Source organism: Cynara cardunculus (assembly GCF_001531365.2).
Source record: "Cynara cardunculus var. scolymus isolate 2C chromosome LG 16, CcrdV1, whole genome shotgun sequence".
Taxonomy (NCBI): domain Eukaryota; kingdom Viridiplantae; phylum Streptophyta; class Magnoliopsida; order Asterales; family Asteraceae; genus Cynara; species Cynara cardunculus.
Genome location: NC_037543.1, coordinates 14,841,018 through 14,866,751, shown reverse-complemented (window position 1 = coordinate 14,866,751; position 25,734 = coordinate 14,841,018). Strand labels below are relative to the sequence as shown.

The 25,734-nt window shown below is 32.1% G+C and overlaps 2 protein-coding genes across 2 annotated transcripts; both read left to right on the top strand.

Annotated features, from left to right (window-relative positions):
- Window positions 1-3,410: 3,410 nt before the first annotated feature.
- On the top strand, window positions 3,411-4,952 carry LOC112529545 (CASP-like protein 1). The gene is made up of 3 exons (XM_025140865.1): window positions 3,411-3,830; window positions 4,014-4,143; window positions 4,589-4,952. Exons 1-3 carry the CDS (start codon window positions 3,550-3,552, stop codon window positions 4,814-4,816), a joined length of 639 nt encoding a protein of 212 aa, XP_024996633.1. The 5' UTR covers window positions 3,411-3,549; the 3' UTR covers window positions 4,817-4,952.
- Window positions 4,953-17,599: 12,647 nt separating this feature from the next.
- Window positions 17,600-19,180, top strand: LOC112529316 (CASP-like protein 1). Its single transcript, XM_025140540.1, has 3 exons — window positions 17,600-17,978; window positions 18,086-18,215; window positions 18,795-19,180. Exons 1-3 carry the CDS (start codon window positions 17,704-17,706, stop codon window positions 19,020-19,022), a joined length of 633 nt encoding a protein of 210 aa, XP_024996308.1. The 5' UTR covers window positions 17,600-17,703; the 3' UTR covers window positions 19,023-19,180.
- Window positions 19,181-25,734: the final 6,554 nt, after the last annotated feature.

Sequence of the window (25,734 nt, the reverse complement as noted above, 5' to 3'; positions counted from 1 at the left end):
TATATATATATATATATATATATATCGGGTCAGGTTCAAATGTTAACCAAAATTTTGTGTGTTAACTTTGTTAATCGATCTTAGCCATTGAATCTTTCAATAAACGGTTGTGATTAATCATGATAAAAACTTATTTTTTTAAATTTAAAATTTCATAAAGATAAGTGAACAAAGTTGAAAAACGTATTTAAGTAATTTTTCTTTTTTTATGTAACTCCCATATCATTAGTTGAGAGTTACAAAATCAAAAAATACATGATTTTTGCTAATTTATTTTTGTTAATGTAAGAACCATATGAACACAACTATATATATGAACCATTGTGTCAAATACGAACAAAAAATTGACATATATATGAACTTGGATTGCATCACATTTATGAACACAATATGAATATAATAAGAATAACTGTTACAGGAAATGAAATAAATAAAAAAATAGGTATGAACACATTATGAACAGCTTGTGAACAATAGTTCCTTCATTATGAACACATTCAGGAGCGATCATTTGTCAATTGGAATTTTATACATGCATTGCATCCACACTGTTTAAGGTTCGTATTACGGTATCTCCTCTTGCCGGACTGAAGAGCCATAGAATCAAAATACTTTTTATTTGGTATTCCCTCCCTACTACATACAAACCATCTTGTTTGTATGTCTCCGTTCTTATTTTTTTTTTTACATGAAGACGAACATCAAACCCGACATTGTTCGCGTATGTCCTGTATATCTTTTTCGCTTCATTTATAGATATGAATTGTGCGTTGATCTTTGGTTTAAGCTCGCAATCAACATTGGGGATAAAATACTTGCTTCCATTTGAACACTCTCCGACATCGTACTCCGTTTCATGTTTGGAATGTGTAAGTATGTGAACACATGTTGATACCATTATAATTAGTAAAATCAATGAACATTAATATTACATAACTTGAGTAATCAACTGCAACAACCAAAAAATAGATTTATTTGATGCGAGTTAGAGCAATCATTAATGACCATGAGATGATTAATATGAACATATATGAACATGAACATATATAAACAGCAGGTGAGATCTATTTGGTTCGAGTTCACAAGCTGTTCATAGACTAAAATAATTGACATGAATATATATGAACAAATTGTGTATAGATTTATTTGGTGCGAGTTAGATCAATCATTAACGACTATGAGATGAGTAATGTGAACATATATGAACATTAACATATATGAACATGAACATATATGAATAGCAGATGGGATCTATTTGGTTCGAGTTCACAAGATATTTTTTTGAAGTATATAATATTTATATACGAAAAATGCAACAAATAAACTCACACACCCTCCTCACCTATGGTGAGGTTTGAACCCCTAACCTCCTAGAAGGCCAAGGGCTACGATACCGCTAGGTCAAAGGCCCTTTGGTAAGTTCACAAGATGTTCATAGACGAAAATAATTGACATGAACATATATGAACAAATTGTGAACATGATCAAGCCACATAGGAAGAGAACATCGTATGTTCATATATGAACACATAACCCCCATACTATGAACACCGGTGGAATCACTTACACAATTTGACATATATACACACGAGGTGCAAGAACGGTGCTTATATAAACATTTGGGAGCAAATTTTTAACCAACGCCTAGGTAAGTTGACATGAACATATATGAACAGCATGTGAGATCATTAATAGGAACCGGTATTCATATGATGGGGGTCATTAACGTGAACGTATACAACTGTGAACATGATGAAGCCAGATAGGAAGAGAATTTCATAGAAAATATACGAATACATAACCCCCATCATATGAACACCAGGTCAATCACTTACACAAATTGACATATATGAACACCAGGTGCAAGAACTTACACAAATATAAAGATTTGGGATCAAGCTTCAAAAATGACACTTTTATTCATGACACAAAATTTTGTTCATGAAATGTTATATATACTCAAATGAGAGTAGTAACATGAACACAATGGTTCATGATTCATAAAAGTCGGTTATATGACCATATGAAAATGAGTCATGCATGGAATTCCATTTGAACATGTGAATTAGATACATATTAATAATTAAAGAAAAAGCTACCAACACAATATGAACTACAAAAAACACAACGCATCATAATAAACATAATTTCGATTAAAATGGGTACAATAAAATATTAATCCATTACCAAGACATTCGCTATGGTTATTTTCTTCACTTCCCGAAATCGAACTTCGATTGTCACCATAAACCATTTTAATCTTCTCAATGTTGTTGAGTTCTTTTCCAATGCGTTTATTCATAATTGCTTGAACGATACCGAAGATCTTACTACCGTGTTTCCTTCACGAATCACAAACTCATAAAACAATAAAAATGGAAGATCAATATTAAAAATATCAATATTAAAAATGCACATTTTTAGAGATTTTATGATTTTGTAACTCTCAATTAATAATATGGGAGTTACATAAAAAAAATGAAATTACTCGACTAACCTTGGCATTAAATTGTAAGCTAGATAAAAACCTAATAGAAACATGAATTGTGATTGGTTGAAATAGTTAATAAAGTTAATACAAAAACTTTGGTTAACATTTGATCTTACCTCTCTTTCTCTCTCTCTTTCTCTCTCTCTCTCTCTATATATATATATATATGTGTGTGTGTGTGTGTGTGTATGTGTGTATATATAGGGAATGATTCAAACGAAATCAAAAATGAATTTTACAAAAAGGACAGAACACTCTCTTTAGTCAATCATATGTAATACTAAATTAGGGATACAAGCGATTTGGCGCGCCCTAGGTCGCGGATCAAGTCGTCCGCACACACAAGGGTCTTTCACATCCATTATCACATGTGATAAGTATATATGTTATCGTGTTTTCATAAAATGATTGTGTTCTCATTTGAACCTCCAAACACACACACATACCCGATTTTTATTTAATTTTTTAACTAAAAACAATTAAAAAATGAGAAAAAAACCTAAAATACCCTTACTCAATAGATAAAACTTAACATCCATTATTCTGAGAGACCAAAAACATACAAAAATATAAACTACGATGATAAACTTATAACAAACAAATTTTATGGATCAAAACAAGAAAGTTAGAAAACCACAAAAACCACAAAAACCAAAAAGAAAACCAAATAAATATATCAACAAAAAGCAAAATTGACCATAAAAACACCCCCACATCCCCATATTCTAATAGGCGGCTGTTGTTGGAAGAAAAGAGGTATAAAATAGGCCGTCGATGGCCAACCACCGTAACCATGAGCTTTGACTTACGTAAACAAAGACCAAAGCAAACAAAACCCATAAGTAATCCCTTCTTGACCAGATCACCATACGCTGTGTGAACATGCTAATCAAGGGTATATCAGAATTCAATCACCTATTCATATGTGAACACCATCCATATGTTGTGCCAAATCAGTTGACAAATCCTTCTATAAATGCACATATGAATACTGTATATCCAATCATACTTTCCAAAAACACAAACTTCACTTTCTTTTAATCTAAACTCCGGCAGCCATGGCATCTAATGACACCACAATTCATCCACATGCCGCAGCTAGTATGGAGGTGCCGCTGAAAACAGCAGCAACACCACCACCGGAGTACAACCGTAGTAGAGGTTCTGCAAGTTTCAAGAAGCACGCGTTGCTTGATGTGTTGTTGAGGGTTTTGCTGTTTGCAACTGCCTTGATTGGTATCATCGTGATGGTCACTTCTGAAGAAACCAAACAGATTCCGGTCGCACCGGGCCTTGCTGTAACCAGGACTGCAAAATTCAGTAACTCACCAGCTTACATGTAAGTGTAGCATACCTTACAATAAAACGAGTCTTTTAGCATCTACATATGTCTTAATAGAGTACTTTAATAAAAGGGTCTCATTGAGTATTCAATTAAGATATTTAATATCCATGACCGTTGGCTCAAATGGCATTGAATACGATATATATAGTTTTAATTGTTTTGTGTTATGATATGCAGATACTTTGTAGCAGCACTCTCGGTGGCTGGTTTGTACAGCATCATAACTGGTCTGGTATCAGTTTTGTCACTCATGAAGCCAGGAGGGATCTCCACGAAGCTACAGTTGCATTTTGTGATGCTCGATGCGGTAAGCTCATGAGACACACTAATTTATTGAAATACATACACTGCTATTTAGTTTAAATTTATAGGAGCAATAATTGTGTTTCCTTTATAGAACTTGTTTGGTGGTCTAGCTTCGTCCTAACAAGTAGTTATTGTAACATTTTTAGTTTATTGGATCTATAAACTCAATGTCTTGTTAAGTACTCTATTAGGACATTTGTACATTCTAAATAACTCATTTTTGTCGTAGTGAAGGGATCCATGTTTAATTTGAACATCATTCAAGCAAAATATTCACTTGAAAAAGAAAAGAAGACACATTTGTGCTATCTTAAAAGAAAGAAACTAACGGGCCGGGGTGTTTGGTTGTAATTTTTAATTAAGTATTATTTGTACGGATGAAGTTTTGTCGGTATGAATTGAACACGAATGAATGAATTAAGCTAAGACGAGTACATGTTGTGTAGTTGCTTTTGGGAATCGTGGCTGCAGCAACAGGATCATCAGGAGGAGTTGGATATATAGGACTAAAAGGAAACTCTCATAGCAGATGGAACAAGATATGTCATACATATGGTTCCTATTGTTTCCACTTTGCGGCCTCTATTCTTCTGTCACTCATATCCTCCATAACTCTTCTACTCCTGGTTTGGCTCTCGATTTACGTGCTTTCCAAGAAGATCGCAAGAAGATAGTAGATGGCTCTCGATACTGAAACTATTCATTTCCCATGTTATTCGTTTTTTGTCGTGTAAGCTTTTTATGTACATGTTTTACTTTGTGCCAGTTTTGTGTCTATGAAGGTTTATAATGGATAACGATTGTACTTCATTGATATTGATTACATTAAAATTACAAGTCCTTTCGGGCCGTATATGGAAGAATACATGCAACTTATTAAATTATTTTTCAAAAGAGTTGTTAAGAAGAGAAAAGATGTTCCAACATATATTATGGAGAAATGATCCCACTATAAAATAGGGTTTTTTCTGATGGATCGGGTATACCTAGGGATTTCCTGCAGAATGTCTTGCTGGAAGAAGGAACACCGAAATCAATTTTACTTACGGATTTCCATTTCTGGCGGATTCCGGTCGTCGAAAATCCAACACTTCATTTTTTGAAAAATTATCAAATTACTTGACTTTTAATTACTCGATTTTAATTGTCGGATATATTTCTTAATTATTCCAAGTAAATTAATTGTCAGTTACATTTCTTAATTATACCTGAGTAAACACTTGTTCATAGGTGAACCATTTCGTTTCTACATTTAAAAAAATATTGTATTCATATGTGAACTTGATAACCACATGCATGTAACGACAACTAGGTATGTACAAATTACCAATTATTTAATTTTTTTTGAATAATGTTCAAAAGTAAACACATGAACATTGTTCATAAGCACAATTTGATGTTTGTTTGTAGGTGCATCAGGTATCACTCCATATTTATTTCATATATGAATGAGACTACTTACTGTATGTGTTTATTAAATTAAAAGATGAATGTTACAAAAATCTTTACGAACTTTTTCTATATACACATTTGTTCACAAATGAACCATTCTCATAAATATCGTATACTTGTTCACACATGAACCATTAACCAAAAAAGATGTTAAAAGAATCTGATGAAGGGGATCATGCTGTCAGTTTCGACTCGATGACGAGATTAATTACCGGCTAGTGACATTGTTATTAATGGACAATTACAAATCATCGTGTTGTCATTAACGGGGTACAAAACATTTCATTGTCATTAATTCATGGGCAGTTACAAAACATCTCATTATCATTAATGGACAACTAAAATCTTTTCCCAAAATACCCTTTGTAAACATTGTCCACTTATGTTATCTTGTCTATATATGCAATTATTTACATTTTATGTCATGAATGATCTCAACCAAAAATTTGAAAGATCAATGGATAAGATTGGTTCACAAAGTTATCAATAGATGAAATCACCCCTACATATAACCACTCTCATCCGTCGATTTCATTGCTTAATCTTATGAAATTTTTTCATGAAATTATTTAATCTTGTGAATTATTTCATATAATACTTTTTTTGATGAAGTTGTTTCATATATGGTTATGAAATTGTTTCATATAATGCTTCATGAAATTTTAATGAAAATGTTTCATAATTTCTCTAAAATTAAAATAATAAAAATGATAATATCCATGATTAACACCCTCCACAATAAAAATGATTAATCAATTTCTCATAATTACAAAAAAAAATGAACAAAATGAAAAATTATAATTGATTGAATGAGATTTGTATGATTTGTACAAATAATATGGTTTGCAAAGTAAACCTCCTCCTCTCTCTCTCTCTCTCTCTATATATATATATATAAATATATACACACACACACACACACATATATATATATATATACATATATATCAGGGTTGATTCAAATGTTAACCAAAATTATTGTGTTAACTTTGTTAACTAATCTTGGCCATTAATTCTTACAATAAACGGTTGTGATTAATCATGATAAAAAAAAATTTAATTTACAATTTCAAAAAACATATGTGAACAAAGGGGAAAAGGGTATTTAGGTAATTTCTTTTTTATGTAACTCTTGTATCATTTATTGGGAGTTACAAAATCAAAAAATCTCATTATTTTTGTTAATATAAGAACCATATGAACACACACACATATATGAACCATTGTGTCAAATACGAACAAAAATTGATATATATATATATATATATATATATATATGAACTTGGACTGTATAGCATTTATGAACATAATATAAATATAATAAGAATAGCTGTTACACAAAAGGAAATAAATAAATAAAAGTTATGAACACAATATTAACAGCTTGTGAACAATAGTTCATTTATTATGAACACATTCAGAAGCGAGTCAATGTTGAAATATGCAGCTAGTGTACATATGAACACAATATGAACACTTGTGAACAATATTTCCTTCATTATGAACACATTCARGAGCGAGCCAATGTTGAGATATGCAGCTAGTGTACATATAAACACAATATGAACAGCTTGTGAACAATAGTTCCTTTATTATGAACATATTCAGGAACGAGCCAATGTTGAGATATGTAGCTAGTGTACATATGAACACAATATGAACTTGTGAACAATAGTTCCTTCATTATAAACAATGAGTTTATCCATAATAGCTTGAACGATACCGAAAACTTTACTACCGGGTCTTTTTTTCTACCAATCACAAATTCAAAAACATTATAGATAGAAAAATCAATATTAAAAAAAAGATCAATAATAAATTAACAAAAACTATAAATTCAATATAAGATGGCTTGATTCATGTCCTTACTAGAACATATATGAACACACTTGAACGTATATGAACACTAGTTGCAGTATATGGTATATCAAGCATCACAACCAGCTAATGAAGCCGAATGGTTATCAGAATTGGATTGCATAACAAATTAAGTTGACGATGAACTCATTCCATTTGAACATATGAATTGGTCTCGTAGTAATGATTAAAGAAAAAACTACCAACACAATATGAACTATAAAAAACACAAAAACATCATAATCAACATAATTTCGATTAAAACGAATACAATAACATATTAATCAATTACCAATACAAACGCTTTGATTATTGTCTTCACTTCCGGAACTCGAAGTCCGATTGTCATCGTAAACCATTTTAACCTTCCCATTGTTGTCGAGTTATTTTCCAATGGGTTTATCCATATTAGTTTGAACGATAAACTTTACTATCGATTCTCTTTTAGCAATCACAAATTCAAGAACATTATAGATAGACTAATCAATATTATAGAAAAACAAGATCAATAGTAAATCAACAACAATACGAGATTTTTTGATTTTGTAACTCTCAATTAATGATATGGGAGTTACATACAGACTAAAATTACATATTTACCCTTGTCGTTAAATTATGAGATGAATATGAACCTAGATAAAAGATGGATTTTCATTGGTTGAGCTTGGTTAACAAAGTTAACATAATAATCTTGGTTAACATTTAAACCAAACTCTTTCTCTCTCTCTCTCTCTACATATATATATATATATATACACACACACACATATGATTGGGTTCATATGAGACACGATTTTTACTCTTGAAACTTCACAACAAAATGTTGTGAAGGTAAAAGGAGTCGCACTTTCACAGCAAAAATACTGTGAAGGTTACTTTCATAGTGTTTTGCTATGAAGTTTCAAGTATAAAAATCGTGTCTCATGAAAACAACCTTGTTTCACATGATCCCAAGTATGTATATATATATATATATATATTCGTGTTTAAAAGATAATAAGATCTATTTAGGAGAATAAGAAAAGATCGAATCATATGTTATTTTATACTAATATCACGTACAAAATCACATGTGATTCATACGACTTTGCCCCACGACCTAAAGTCACGGGCGAAGTCACCATGCCTTTTTGACCGTTACTGTAAAATTACATATGATTTTGCAGGTAATTTGACCGTTTTGGTATTCACTTAAATAGTTATTATTCTCGTTTTATATCCTCCCTTTCTCTCTCGCTCCATATATATATATATGTGTATATATATATATATACCTTTTTTGAGAAAACATGAAATTATGATAACCTTGAGAACTAGTACATACTTTGTTATTTAATATTTTTTCCACCTAAAACTAGAATCTAAAATATTGATTAACGTATACTTGTTTCACAATATGTTTGTTTTACAGTATGAACCTTTTTAACTCGTTTGTAAAACAAAAATTGCACGTAAAATTTTTTCACATAGTGAACCACATACACATGAAGCAAACACATTGTTAAACAAATATATGTTCATCAATATATAAGGAAATATTATTTAACATACACCCCTCTTGCAAGAACGGACTAATTGGGTCGCCAAGATCTCTTCGTTAGTTTGGGGAAGGTTCCTCTATCCATCGAAACAATAGGGCCGTTATGCTCATTACTAAACTTGTTGAAGAGATGAAATATAGACTTAGAAGAGTAAAATCATGTGAAACAATACTTTAAGATAAAAGTTCTCACAATTATCGCATACAATTATCGCAATATGTGTAGCTCTCAAATGATTAAGCCCTCATATAAGAAACACAAAAAAGGGTAATCACATGTGATTTTACACTAAGAGTTAGCCTAAAGGTGTGTGAGCGATGTAGCCTGCGACCTCAGATCGCGGCTAAAGTCGCGTGAATCACATGTGATTTTACACGTGGTTTCAGTGTAAATCACATGTGGTTCGACCATTTTCTTATTCTATTTATAGTTAATGTTCTCGTTTGAACCTGTCAATATATATATATATATATATATATATATATATAATATATATGGTTCAAATACAAACCAAGATTATCGTGTTAAATTTGTTAACCGATCTTGGTCGTTGATTTGAACATCCAACGATTGTCATTTATTGAGACTAACAATTAATTATTAAATTACAATATTAATTAAAAATTAGGTTCACAATGGATCAGAGGGTAGAATGGTAAAAACTGAATGATCTTAACGTATCCTATTTTGTCAGCCTATTCTGTAACTTCCAATCAATAAAGAAACCGTCAATTTGATCAATCAATATCTTCAATCAGTAGCTAAAAATTAGGTTCATAATCTTCATCAAAACAATGGGGGATTTGGAAGGATTACTAGGAGACGGCATCCAGAACAGAGGTATGTTTGCAAGAATTAGGGCTTTTCATCTTTGATCACTACTTGTAAACTGTTTAAATATTTCTCAACTTCTACTTCAACAAGGAGAAAGAGCGAGCGTATAATGAAGAAGTATTTGTTTTCGAACTTCAAGAATACAATAGACAACCCAGTGGATGTCGATGAAGAACCAGAAACCATAAGGTCTAGTGGTAGACGAGTTACTCGGATTGAAAGAATAGAAGGGAAACAACATTCAACGGCAGCAAGTGAAGTCGAAAAAGGTAAACTAAGTATAAAGGCTTTATCTGTTAAACTTGAAGTTCTTAGTTCTATTGGTTATGTGATACAAAGATTAAAAATATCAAAAAATAAAAATATGTTCATGTCCTGTTTTTTCAATTTTTTGCTTATAATGTGTAAGTTTTCATTGGGGATTAACATGCATGTAACATTTATATGCATTTAATGTTCAAAAAATGTTGTTTTGTTCCTTACTGTTCACTGATTCGATCGGGGTTGATCCCCTATATGTATCACACTTACTTGTTCACAACTTTAATCATAATATGTTATTTTCATTGTGTGGTGATAACATGTGGAACTCCATTTAGTATTTCACATTGTATAATAAAAAGCATGATTTGGTAACTTATTTCACATTGTTCATTCATGGATGTTGATGCAGATCAAGACACACCGATGTTTGTTGATAGACGAATTACTTGAGAAGGGAAACAGCCTTCAACTGTACCAGAGAATGTTCAAAAAGGTTAAATAAATATGAAGGCTTTATTTGGTTAAAAGTAGTTATTTGTTCAAGTTAAAAGTTCATATTATATGATGCAAACTCGACGTCTTTGCAACAAATACAAGTATGTTCATGTTTTGATGTTCAATTTATTAATTGTAATGTGTTAGTATTTCAATCAGGATGAACATACATGTAACACTTATCTTCCCTTTATTCACAAATATACTGATATGTCCCTCAAGTGTTCACACATGGGGTTTAGTAAATGGAAGTATGTGTGAACCTAATGAACAATTGAAACATGTGTGTGAAAAATGGACATATTGTGTGAACCAACTGAACAAATATGTGCACCAGTGAACACATGTGTCGACGTTTTAGTGAACATGTGCGTGAACCAAATGGATGTATATGTGAAACAAATCGAACACATATGTTCAACATGTCAACAACAGTCATTGCAACAAGTATAGTTGATAATTCTCGAAGGTAATAACTGTTCATTTAAACGAAGCAAAAAAATAAATATTGAGCACTTACCAATATGAACAGTTTGATTTCTTCACTTTCGGAATTCGAATTTCGAATGTATTCGTAGATGCTTTTAGTTTTTTCATTCTCATTGTCGTTGTAAGGTTTTACTATATGATTATCCATACATACGATATCAACACATAAAAATATGTACATATAACACATAAAAATGAGAAAATAGGAAAAATAGAAAAAATAGAAAAATCTCTCGCTGATCCCTCGCTGATTTTGCGAGGGATCAGCGAGGGAATTTTTAGAAGAAATTTCCCTCGCAAATTAGCGAGGGATCAGCGAGGGAATGAGTTTTTTGGAATTTCCCTCGCTGATCAACGAGGGATCAGCGGGGAATCTTTCTCTCGCAGATCAGCGAGGGAATGAGTTTTTTGGATATTCCCTTGCTAATCCCTCGCTGATCAACGAGAGATCAACGAGGGAAGTTTTCCCTCGCTGATCAGCGAAGGATTAGCGGGGGAATGAGTTTTTTGTCATTTCCCTCGCTGATCTGCGAGGGAAAATTTCCCTCGCTGATATTTGTCGCTGATACCTGGTTTTCTAGTAGTGGTAATCTTTAGAAAATGGACTTTTTTGAAATTTACAATATCAAAATAATTGTAGGAAGAGTAAAATATAAAAATCATTAAGATGAACAAATATGAAACTTCATGTCATTATTACATGAAGATCAATTAGTGATATTTGAAGATTTGTAACTCCCAATTAAAATATTTGGGAGTTACAAAAAATTGACAATTTACCTAAATACCCTTACATTTAATATGTGAGTTACATTTGAACTTAACTAGAAGATGGAACATGATTGGTTGATGTTGGTTAGCATAGTTAACACAAAAAAATGGGTTAGTATTTGAACCAACCTATATATATATATATATATATATATATATATGTATATATATATATATATGTATGGGGGCTTAATCAAAAGAGAACCTAAAATTTGTGAAACTCGTAAGATCCAATGTGAACCACTCATTTAACATAATTATGTTTTTATTAAATAATTATAAAAGATAATGTAATCAACTCATAAATGCATTTAATTAATTTATTCTGTCATGAATAAAAAATCTATAACTTCCATATATAGGAAACTTTTAACTCATCGAATAAAATAAACTCATGCTCTGGTACCAAACTTGTAACACCCCGAGATCATATTTCCATATACAAAGAAATACAACTATAGACATTCGGTCCCAATATCTATAAAAGCTACATTACAATGTAACTACCAAATTTTTCCATAAAATCCCTATACAAAATTTTTATACATAACAAGTATTCAAAATACAAAAGATAACATGTTATACCAACATCTCAATGCAAGCATATATAACTCTTCATAATTTTCCCTCCCCCTGATCATCTGGTTGTGCCCGACCTATAATGCACATTTTTAAAACATCAAAATGAGGGTTAGACCTTGAGGTTTGGTGAGAAATCCCTTTGGTGCTACTACAGGGTGAATAATCACCAAAACACTTGTATAAAGTCCTATTTGTATCAATAACGAATAAACAGTACTTTAATAAAACAAACCTCTTTTGTTGCATCAAAATGATGAGACATTATCCAATTCTCGCATCAAATAGTCAAACAACTCATTTATCACATTATGATTAAACTCATCGCATCAGATAGATGAAAACATAAATTCCTCGCATCTTATGGATGAGACAACCCCATTTCCTCGAAACACACTGTGCGAGGACCCATCTCATCGTATCACACTGGTGTGATAAACCCAACTTGTCACATCAATAGGATGTGATAAGTTCATTATGTCGCATCACAAGGATGCGACAAACTCACTCATCGCATCATAAGGATGCGTCAAAATCCATTCATCCCATCAATTGGATGCGATAACTTAAGTCATCGCATCACACATATGCAAAAACTCAAGATCATTGCATCAAAAGGATGCAACAACAATTTCGAAATTGATCAAAAACACATATTTTTACATTCCATTCATTATGTCACCTTTATCCTAGTATACACCTCTCCTTGATATGTCACCTTAATAACCAAAATACATCTCTCTTTGATATGTTACCCTTATTCCATTCACTTGATATAAACATATCAAAATTCCACAATTATGCTAATGATAGCATCAAAAACTATTTTATATCATTCCCATGTAAGGAACCCTATGGTTCCAATTTCAACCAAATAAAATGAAAGTTATAAATAAACTCACCTTATAATCACAATGAGATGAAGATTGAAAACAACAACAATTATCTAAGAAGTAATCACATAATCAACTTCCCTTTTTTCCTTCTTTAACTGCTTCAAATTTCTCGGCTCCAAAAATACAAAGGAAGTTAACCAATTTTCTTTTTCACTTTTATTCCCCAATTCCAATGAGATAATAAGATTATCTCATATAATGCATATAAATCTTGAGATGGTGGGGTTTAAAAGAGTTTAAAATCATTTTAAGCATAAAAATAGAACAAAACCCTCAACATTCCACCTTAATTTAAAAACATCCTCGAACTTTATAATCAATAACCCGGTTACGATACTTTTAGGGATCTTTATTTTATTTTTTGTATTTTTTCTTGGTGTCGTTTTGTCACATTATGTTCACAAGATGGTCACAATGTATAAAAAAAGTAGGTGTTTATAATGTGTATCCAAGTCCTTACACGATACTTTAGGGATCTTTAGTTTTTTTTGTTTTTTGTTCTTAGTATCATTGTGTCACATTTTTCACAAGGTGATCACAGTGTGTGAAAGAATAGGTGGTCACAATGTTTAATTGAAACAACATATTTGATAGTGGTTCACATCGTGATATTATAGATTTTTGGTTTTTGGTTCACCCTAGAAGTTTGACAGGTGTTCAAACTTGATTACTAATTTTGCTCACAATTTGTATCCAAGTCATTACAAAATATTTTTAGTGATCTGTAGTTTTTGTTTTTTGTCTTCTGGTGTTTTTGTATTCAAATTGTATTCACAATTGGTTACTTTGTGATACTTGTTAAGTTACTGAGCGTTTACAATGTGTTAGGCTATTTGATTGGTTTTGTTTAGTTTGTAGATCATTTTGTTGATGACAGGAGAGAGAAAATTTGTAAAATATTCAAAATAGTCTTTATTGAAAATTTTATTTCAAATGTATCAAAATTACAAATTTCCTAATTTAACCCTTGCTTTAATATGACTTGTGATATATATTAGATCTCATGGATCTCATAAATTGAAAGGTTTTTAAAAGAAGTCCCCCCCTATATGTATGTATGTATATATATGCACACATATATAAATGTACCCATGTGGGAAGTTGCACATACTCGATTTTGAAGACAAGAATTCATAACGACAATCTTGTTTCATGTTTTGTTTTATTCACCGTCTTTGTTGCAATACCAGATATTCTATGATGTGACTAATTAAGTTTCTGATAAAGTAAAATTAGTGTTGCATGATGGTTTTGGTTTAATGAATAAGGGTTTTGGTTTAATGAATGAATTAGCTAGGGGTAATTGTTCCCTGTTTATACAAATCTTGAATTAAAGATATTGTTAGAAACAATGTGATTGTGGATCTCATTTAGTTAGATTCAAGAAAAAAACAAAGATGGCATGATACAACATACAATAATGGAACTCGAGATTAAACCTGTTGATTTTATGAATGCGCAGGATTCACCTCTTCTAAAGCTTGTCAATTTGATCTAATGCCAAACTTTAGTCTCACACTCGAATCCAAAGAGAACTCATAACCTCGATGAAAAATGAGGTTCTTGTAATTGAAACGACGACTATCCATCTTACACCTTCTACAAATAAATAAAGAGTTCAAAATGAAAGGGCCTGAAAAGCAGTGATGGGCTCAACATAAAAGCACAAACAAAAAATAGAAAATAGGAAGAAAAAACATATACGTGTCTCAAAACATGTTTAGACGACGTTCTTTGGCCTAAAAAATCCCAAGCTTATCCAAAGCCTGCTCCTCGTTCTAAGCTTCAAATCGGTGTATCATGGATCTCAAAAAGGAGACTTGTAACATAAATTATGTGCGTTTAAGCACAAAGCTTCTATTGACCCGATCATGGACTTCCAACAACACCAAGGTCCCTGTCCTCCGCGTCATGGAGCCAAGAAAATGATCAAAGAAAAATGAAAAAACAAAATAGAGTCCTACTTTGTTCCTTCTTCCTTGCTTGAATTGAAAGCCCAATTAAAATTGTGGGTAGGTTATGATTCATAAGGATGGACATACAGCAGAGCTAGGCATATATACGAGGGGGTGTACCAATTAAAATATAAATAAATATTAATTATCTGAAAATGCCAAAAAGATAATAATATATATTCATAATATTCCAACCTTTATAGGTTTAATGGTGACTGGATTTTTCATTTTCTGAAACTTATCGATGATATCTTCATCAACCTTAGTAAAAACATCTTCTTCAATATAAGATACCAAATAATCAACCATAAGAGTGGTGTCTGATTGGTTTGAACTTGATTCCAAAGGTTAAAGGTGTCTCGAGGTCTCAGGTTCAAATTCAAGGAGGAATAAAAATCCCTTTGTGGTCATGGAGGTTATAATCCTCTTGATTGTTATAGTCGCAACAAATAATATCATTGCGAGTTTTATAAGGAAATACACGAGAGATAACAACTTATTGCTTCTTGTTGTATCCATTTCTTGCACAAGATCACTTATTCCGTTTAGATTAAAGAATTTCGTTGTAGTCTGGATCAGTTGCGACACAGACGGGAAAGCATGCTATGAAAGGTAGGGTCGATATTCTCGACACCTGAAATTGTTGGGATTTATTCGATATCAACCTTTCCACTAAAGAACCAATTAACTCTTAACCGTATACAACAAACTAAACAAAGCCCAAATGCTAATGACTACTTAAATATTTCACATGTAATGCAAGCAAAACTTAAGGGTAATAATACTATCTATGGAAGATTGTTCAACAATATTTCTTCGATATAAAACATGTTTTATATCTCCTTATTGTTCAATAACTGTTTTACGTAAGCTTCAACAAGCTGCAATTTAAACGTAAAAATTAGCACGTCTTAATACAAGAACTCTAGAACACCATGAATTATAATACGGTTGTCAAATTAAAAAACGAAATGCTCGTATTTTTAATTTATATATTTTTTGTTTCAATTTTTGTTGTATTGAGCCCATTTTCGATTAAAAATTATGAGTATTTTTTTTGTTACAACCCCATTTTTAATAACATCATTCTTATCATTTGATCTTAATATTGAGATTTATTATCGTATTTCCATTTTATGACACTATTCTTGTTTAAACCTCTATCACGTCTTCAAAATTTCAATCACAAATATATTCACATGTGATTATATTCATACTAATATGTTTACTATATTGTAAAACATTTTATTCACGTTTTTAAATCTGTTAAAAATCAATTTTACAACTTATTACATACGTCAAAGCTTTAAATTTGAGTTTCAGAAAACTAACTGATAACAAACTGATAAATATGTTCAAATACAAGATAGACTTTGACCCTTAATACATAAGAATACTCTAATAAACTAATAACCAACCGAAGATTGATCTGTTGTTCTCTCAAAATGAAGGAGAAGGAATACAATGAAGCATAAATCATAGTTGATGACCAGAGTTTTCAACTTCATAATCAAAATATCAAGCGTATTGATATATACAATTCTAGTATGAAAAATAAGAGCGATCACATGGAAGATTAAAGATTTATTTCATATGTCTAAACTATCTTAGTAGATATAAAACACATCAAAGAACCAAAACTAAAAGACCATTTACTAAACGTTTATCGGGTCATTTTACCTTATCAGATGAATATGATAAATCAAAGACCTTCCAGCCTAGTGGTAAAGGCTTGGGCATGACATAGTTATGAACCCGAGTTCGAGCTCTGGGAAGGGAGTGTTGGCGACATTTAAGTGAGGCCATGTTTAGCCTCCAAATTTGCCGGGGATTAGTCGGGCTTTGGCCCGGACACCCTTACAAAAAAAAAATGATGATAAAGACCCAGAGTCTTACCCAGTAAGTAAAGGTGATGACTCTTACTCGGTAAACGCTTACCAGATAAAAATATTGAATATGATCATTTTAGTAGATTAAAAATATTACCTGATAAGTTAAATGAAGAATATATTAAGTTTTTATTTTTCTCTATTTTAAAAAAGAATATATTAAAAGAAAATTAAGAATAAAACTGTTTATTTTTTGTTATTTTAGAGAAATGTCTAAATAAAATAACGTAACGAGATTATCTACAATAATTAAGAGCGCAATAAATAAGCCGTTGGCCAACTACCTTTGACTTTTATCATGCATTGACCAATCGTATATTAATACGTGTCTAAACCGCAAACCTATACATACATATCCACTAATTAAGCCCACATAATCAAGAAAGAATGAACAAGCTATAATTAATCAACCATATCATATTACTTGGATCTATACGTGTCTGAACATCCAATCAGTTGACTTAATCTTCTATAAATGTACACGCCACCAACTCTATCCAAGGTCCAACCAAACTTTGCTGATCATATCTCCGGCAGCCATGGCATCCAATGACACCGCAACTCCTCCACATGCCGCCGCTAGTATGGAGGTGCCGCTGAAAATAGGGTCGGCACCACCACCAAAGTATACYGGTGGAGGTGGTGGTTTCAAGAAGCATGCGTTGCTTGATGTGTTGTTGAGGGTGTTGCTGTTTGCAACGGCCTTGGTTGGGATCATTGTTATGGTCACCTCTAAACAAACCAAACAAATTCCGATTGCACCGGGGATCACCGTAACCAGGGATGCAAAGTTCAATCACTCCCCAGCTTACATGTAAGTGTTCGTCATCGTATGTTTAAGAATACTTTAACTCTAATGTCGCATGTTTGGAAGATCGAATTGAATAAGATATTGTTTTTTTTTTTGGTTATGATATGCAGATACTTCGTAGCAGCACTCTCGGTGGCTAGTTTGTACAGCATCATAACTGGTTTGGTATCAGTTCTGTCACTCATGAAGCCAGGAGGGATCTCCACGAAGCTACAGATTCATTTCGTTATGCTAGATGCAGTAAGCTCTTAACCCATGCTAATTTTTTGGAAAATGGTCCCAAGTTTCATCCCACACTACAAAAAAAAAAAGTCTTTTAACTAAACAGTCTTTGACCTAGCAGTATCGTATCCTTTAACCTCCTAGAAGGTCAGGAATTTAAATTTCACTAAAGGTGAGGAGGGTTTATATACTTAAAAAAATGAAATACGTTTTTAGGACCTCCTAATAAGTATTCAATGAAATTAGAAGGTCTATTAAGTTGGACAACCTAATAACACTTAAAAAATTAAACGGTTCGATTAACCTTTCTATAAGACATATTATAAAAAGTGTCGTATTAGTATTTATATATATATATATATATATGACACGTTTCAAAAGTGTTCTATTCAAATACCAATAGAACGGTTCTTGTACCTTATCAGGTTGTTTGATTTTTTGTCTATCGAATTTGTTAGGTCATTTAACTTTGTTCTAACAATTTACTATGGTTGCTTTATAAAAAACATAAAGTTGTTGTTCCTATAAACACAAAGTGGGGGCCTAAAAGACCAATTTTTAGGGGAAAGTAACTTACGATTAATGGATATGTTGTAGCTGCTGTTGGGCATAGTGGCTGCTGCAACGGGAGCAGCAGGAGGAGTAGCTTACATTGGACTCAAAGGAAACTCTCATAGCAGATGGAACAAGATCTGCCATACTTATGGTTCCTTCTGTTTCCACTTTGCAGCCTCTATTCTTCTCTCACTTGTATCCTCAATAACACTTCTACTGCTTGTATGGCTCTCGCTTTACGTGCTTTCCAAGAAGATCGCCAGGCGATAGTTCAATTGATTGTTACCAGAATAGTTCGGATGGACGAGTTAACTTCAAGCTATTATTTGCTTGTCGATGCAAAATTTATTTATATACATGTACATGTTTAATTTTAGTACTTTGTACCAGTTCTGTGTTTGTGACCACTAGTAAAGATTACATTACTATACACTGATGGTTGATTGCAATAATATTTCAAAACATTAAAAGGTCCTCCAAGCGTTCAAAATAAAGCTTATATCACTACAAAAAGAACCTGTTATCACCAACGGCAGTGAGCCATCGAAGAACACTATTACTAACGGTGCTCCGGTGAAAAATCTATGTCGTTTTTAATTAAATTACTTGACTTCCACGATCCAGGGAAAAGATCACTTGTCCCAGAATTTCATTTCTTCTTATCCTTATCAACACATCGTTTATTCGTTTATTTCCCCAATTAATAAAATTAAAAATAATGTTTTAAAATGATTACTGGAACATTCAAGAACATAAAACTAAAACAGGGACATACAATTTTTTTTCCATGATACAACGTAAAGTGAAGCCTACTTAGGGACCGTTTACTAAACATTTACCCAGTAAGTGTTTGCCGGGTAATTTTCCTTACCCGATGAACATGGCAAGAGTCAAAAAACTTACCAGCTAAGAGCAATGATAAAGATGGAGAGTCTTATTCGGTAAGTGAGGGTGATGACTTTTACTCGGGTAAGTGCTTACCGGGTAAATTGTTGCATACGATACCCTTTTGATGTACTACAATCTTATCTGATAAAATAAATTATAATATTGACTCCTAATGATAAACACTTACGGAATAAACATTTAGGTAAATGACCCCTTAATGTTGAGAGAGGACGATACGTCATTGCCATATATATGGTGACTGGGTCAATTAAGCCTCCTTTCAAATTATTTTCTCTCACGTTTTTTGTTACACCACTAAAAAATGGGTTTTTCATTTTGCCGTCGAAACACACCTTTTCGACATATCTTGTTGTCGGAAAAACCCTCACCGCTAAATTCAATTTCCTGATGGAATTTCTGACGGATTTGTATTTTTCAGCGGAAAAATCCGCGAAAAATCCATCGAACAGTTTTATAATATACTATAACTTTTTCGAATTAATTAAAAGCTTTAGAAAATGTGATTTTTATTGACGGAAATTCAGTCGGTAATGTGATTTCCTTTTTTTAAACTTTTATTCAAAATAATAACCGGTTTTAATTTCAATAATTAAAATACAAATTTCCGATGGATTGAACATCGGAATTTCCGTCGGTAATTATATTTTATAAAATGTTTTTTCTTATTTAAAATACGAAATGCTTTTTATTTTTAATAAATGAAAATATTTACTGACAGATATTCCGTCGGACAATCCGCCAGAAAATTTGTTTTAATAAAGCTTAAATTTAATTATTTACCGACGGATTCTCCACCTGAAAACCGTTAGAAATGTAACTGGTATAGGAAAAAAAAACAAAAAACATCCTAATAAAAAATCCTAAAATATAAAGATCTTGAAAATTGAATACAAATATACAATCCATAAATCCGTGATAAATACCTCTTCAGCATATCCATCATGTTTGCATGTTCTTTCTTCCGGATCTCATCTTCCCTGTTTTGGATCTCTTCTCCGCAGAGAATTTCGTCAACCTCCTTCTGTCGGATCTCATCTCAAGTGCAAATTTATTGAATTTGGGACTGTAAGTCGTTAATTAACTACAAATACAATAAAACGTTAAAATTTCCAATAAGAAATATAAATGAAATAGATAACATCAAAGAATAAAGAGGTACACAGATGATTATCTACATTAGACGATCCACTCGAGTTTGATTGTGAGGGTGTAAACCAAATTGAGATCTTGATTGTACCCGAACCAAATAGACGGTCTTTCTTGGATCACCCAACTGCCTCATTCCATAAGTCGGTATCAACTAGGGGATAGGCCGAGGGATCCTCACCGTACTTTTTGGTGAGATCGTTTGAATAGATACCCTATGGTTTAAAAAAGCTACCAGTCAATTTCGACAGTATAACGGCAGTAAATGGGATGTTTCCAATTACAGCAATCATAACGTTTCCCAACAAATGGCAATCCAAACTAGATATACTATATATATATATATATATACACACACACACACACATACATATACATATATTTATATAGGGGCTGGTTCAAATGTTTACCAAATTTATTGTGTTAACTTTGTTAACAAATCTTGGCCATTGATCTTTGAAATTTGTGGCTAAGATCATTCATGACATAAAGTGTAATTAGTTGTATACACAGACAAGGTAACATAAGTGAACAATATTTACAATGAGTATTTTGGAAAAAGATTTCAGTTGTCCATTAATGACAATAAGATGTTTTGTAATCGCTCATTAATGACAATGAGATGTTTTATAATTGCCCATTAATAACAATGTAACTATCCGGGAATTAATCTCGTCATCGAATCAAAACCAACAGCAAGATCCCTGACACCAGATTTTTCTACAGTTTTTTTGTTAATGATTCAAATGTGAACAAGTATTCGATATTTATGAGAATTGTTCATGTATGAACAGGGGGTGTATATGGAAAAAAAGTCGTAAACAGCACAAGTGTGCACATATGTCAATCTGTGTTTGTATTTGACACAAGGGTTCATATATGTCAATTTGTGTTCATAATTGACAAAAGAGTTCATATATGTCGAGTTGTGTTCATATGGTTGTACATATGTTCATATATGTGAATTTGTGTTCATATGGTCACAAATGTTCATCAGCTTTTGTATGTTCATTTGTGTCAATATGTGTTCATATTTATACCAACTATATATATATATATATATATATATATATATATGTCAATTTGTGTTCGTAATTGACACAAGTGTTCATATATGTCAATTTATATTCGTAATTGACACAATGGTTCATATATGTCGAGTTTTGTTTATATGGTTGTACGAATGTTTTCATATGTGAATTTGTGTTCATATGGTCACACATGTTCATCATCTTTCTTATATGTCAATTTAAAGGTTTGAACACATTTAAATAAGTTTATATGAAATGTTAGAAGTGGCGAAAGTCGAAAAAGTCGCATAGATTGCATTTTATGCAAGTTTTACAATATACGTTACTATTTCGGTAAACTACGTGCGCAACACTCAAATGGGTGGTGTTTGATGGAATGTTAAGCTTTGGAACTAAGTTTTGGACCTATTAGGAGTTGTTGGAGGTGTCAGAAATTTTTTACCGGATTCCAAGCTTAAAATCAAAAACCAAAATCGCAAAGAAAAGCATAACACCTACAAATATGTAAAACTGCTTTTTTTGGGATTTATTTCTATAATTATTTTATTGAAAATTATATATTATCTTGTTACGAACGCGTAGGCAAAAACCTTCTCAAAAACGAACATCCGAGCGAAAAATTATGAAAATTTTAGTATTAGGTGGTCAAAATGGGTGATGGGTCAACCTGACCCAAAACATGTTTAACTCGGGAAAACCCCAATTTTGGCCCCATTTTACTTTTGGGGTTAATGAGGTGCGATTTCACACATATAGGAAGGATCTAACATCATTCTTGGTGAATCAAACAAGAAATTGAAGGTATAAATCTCCTAACTTTGTCTAGTTCATGTATTGGATCATTTTGATGGAGATTAAGGTTAGAGTTTGATGTGAAATTGATAAATTTTTGGTATTTTGAGTATATTAGATATATATATATATATATATTGTTATTTAGTAAAATGATGGATAAAATTAGTAGAATTAGTTGAAATTATTGGGTGAAAGTATGAATGTTTGACTTTTCAAAGTCAAGTAGTCAAAATGATGATTTTGATGGAAAGAGCATAATAGATTTCTGAAGTTTTTATGAAGATTGTGCTCTTTTATGATAAACATTTGGATTTGGTTCAATATGGTATAGAATTGTGTATGAAATGGTATAAATCGCTATTTTGGGACTTGAAAGTCAATGTTTTATCTTGTTTTAGAAAAATTGTATAAAATCATAAAAAATCGTATAAGGGTGAGTCTAGTGGCATTTGAAAGATATGAATTTAGATTATTTTATATAGAGACGTCATAATCTAATTATAGCTTTAAGATTGGTAAACAGTCACTTTGTACAATGTTGTCAACCTGAATTTTGACAGCCTGTAGCTATTGTGTTGCAAAATTTGTATAAAATCAAAGAAAAATCTTGTAGTTATGAGGTCAATTCCAACGAATGTTCATATATGTGAATTTTTGTTCATATGGTCACACATGTTCATCATATTTCGTATGTTCATTTGAGTCAATATGTGTTCATATTTATACCAACTGTACATACAAGTCAATCTGTTTTCGTTATTGACACAAGTGTTCATATATGTCAATTTATGTTTGTAATTGACACAATGGTTCATATATGTCGAGTTCTATTTATATGGTTGTACGAATGTTCTCATATGTGAATTTATGTTAATATGGTTACACATGTTCATCATCTTTCGTATATGTCAATTTGAACGATACCGAAAACTTTACTACCGGGTCTCCTCCACCAATCACAAATTCATAAACATTTGAGTTTGAAAATCAATATTAAAAAAAATAACAAAATCAATAATAAGTTAACACAAATCATGTGTAATAACAAAAAAAAAAAGAAAAAAATTGAATGTAATTTAATGACAGGAAACTCAATGGTCATGAAACCAACGACCATTAATCATGACTTATCGTTTCATATTTCGTGAAACCGCCGATGGGGTTTAGTATAAAATGGGAGTTTGTAGCTTTAAGTGTAGCTTGGGGTTAAGAATGAGAACTATTGTGAGAAAAGGCGACGGTGGACGCTGTAATGAGAGTTGACGATGCTCTACATCGTAGCTAGTTTGACGCCAATCGGGAGACGCTAGCCACTTCAAAGATCGGTTTGAGCTATGTCATGTATTGTGAGTTACACGTGATTTATTTTTAAAATGGTTGCATGCCTTATTATCCACAAGTTGTTTGAAGTTTCTCGAGATTTTTGATATGTTATATATGCGTTAAAAGTTCGATATTTTTATAATATGTGTTTTGTGTACTTGTGTGTCAATGGGGATGTACTACAGTATGAGTTTGTAAAGACGAGCATGCTTTGTAAGCTTGTCTAAGCCGTAAGTGCGGACATGCTGTGTGAGTTCGCCAGGTAATGCTGTGTGAGGTAGACATCTCTCATGACACTGTTGCTTTGTGATGTAGACACGCACTATAATATGTTATTTTGTGAAAACTATTATTCTCATCAAGGCATGCTAAATTTATGAAGCTTCATGAAAATTGTTTACCGTAAAAGTTGTTGTTCATGCATGAAAACTGTGGATTCACTGGGCCTAAGGCTCGCCCAAAAACTCTTTTAAAATTTTTTCACCTAGGCGGCTATTTGAGTAGAAAGAAAAGTGCAATAAAGATAGATAAGGATTAGCTCCAAAGAAGGTTATGTGCAGATCAAGACATTGTTATATAGAGCAAATTTATGTTCCTGAAGATTGTAATTTAGATGGTGATATAATTTGTAAAATTAGAAATTTTATTTCCGCTGCAATGTAAGTATTTGATCTTGGGATACTAATTATGATATATTAAAGTATTCGAAATTTTGGGATGTTACAAGTGGTATCAAAGCAAAAGTGTAAGTGAATTAGGTTACTGAAACCTAAACTTAAAGTGAGAATGGAAGATTTTATAATTGATAGACGTGTGACTAAAGATTGACTTATAGTGATTAGAGTGGTGATTTAAGTTAATTTGGGGTTAGTCTTAAACCAAATTAAAGCAAAGAAGTCGTTAGATGGTTTATTATCCTTGAATATAATGACATTGATAGAGATGTGTTTATGCAAAACACATGGTAAGATGAGATAAAATAGATGTAGAATGGTGTTGGTGGATAAAGTTTTGGTGACAAACTCCACTAATTTGCTTTAGCGATGGATAGAAGATTATTGGGATGCGAATATAAGTTATTCTCAAGGATGAACGGATGTTTAGAACTCCAGACAGTAAAACAGTTGGTATGGTGAAATTTATGACATAATGTATTTAATTTAAAGAAGTGTTCAGTAGATAAAAAGTAAGTCATAACTCTTAAGGATGTGAAAAGAAAAAAAATTAAGAACCAAGGAGAATTCTTTCGTGAATGTTCAATGAAGACGTCATAATAGTTCATAGGCTACTTGGGAACTTGATAAGGGGACGAGATTGAGATGCCCTCATTTATTCGTATAGGGCAAATTTCGAGGACGAAATTTTATTAAGGGGGAAAATTTGTAATAACCAAAAAAAAGAAAAAGAAATTGAATGTAATTTAATGACAGGAAACCCAATGGTCATGAAACCTACGACCATTAATCATGACTTATCGTTTCATATTCCGTGAAACTGCCGATGAGGTTTAGTATAAAATGGGAGTTTGTAGCTTTATGTGTAGCTTGGGGTTAAGAATGAGAACTATTGTGAGAAAAGGCGACGGTGGACGTTGTAATGAGAGTTGACGGTGCTCTACATCGTAGCCAGTTTGGCACCAATCGGGGAGACGCTAGCCACTTCAAAGATCGGTTTGGGCTAYGCCATGTATTGTGAGTTACACGTGATTTATTTTTAAAATGGTTGCATGCCTTATTATCCACAAGTTGTTTGAAGTTTCTCGAGATTTTTGATATGTT

What these genes read in the sequence shown, in the direction of transcription:
- LOC112529545 (XM_025140865.1), top strand. Translation starts at nt 3,550, where the DNA reads ATGGCATCTAATGACACCACAATTCATCCACATGCCGCAGCTAGTATG. An exon ending in AGTAACTCACCAGCTTACAT is followed by an intron (nt 3,831 to 4,013) that starts GTAAGTGTAGCA and finishes TATGATATGCAG; the next exon opens with ATACTTTGTAGCAGCACTCT. An exon ending in ATTTTGTGATGCTCGATGCG is followed by an intron (nt 4,144 to 4,588) that starts GTAAGCTCATGA and finishes CATGTTGTGTAG; the next exon opens with TTGCTTTTGGGAATCGTGGC.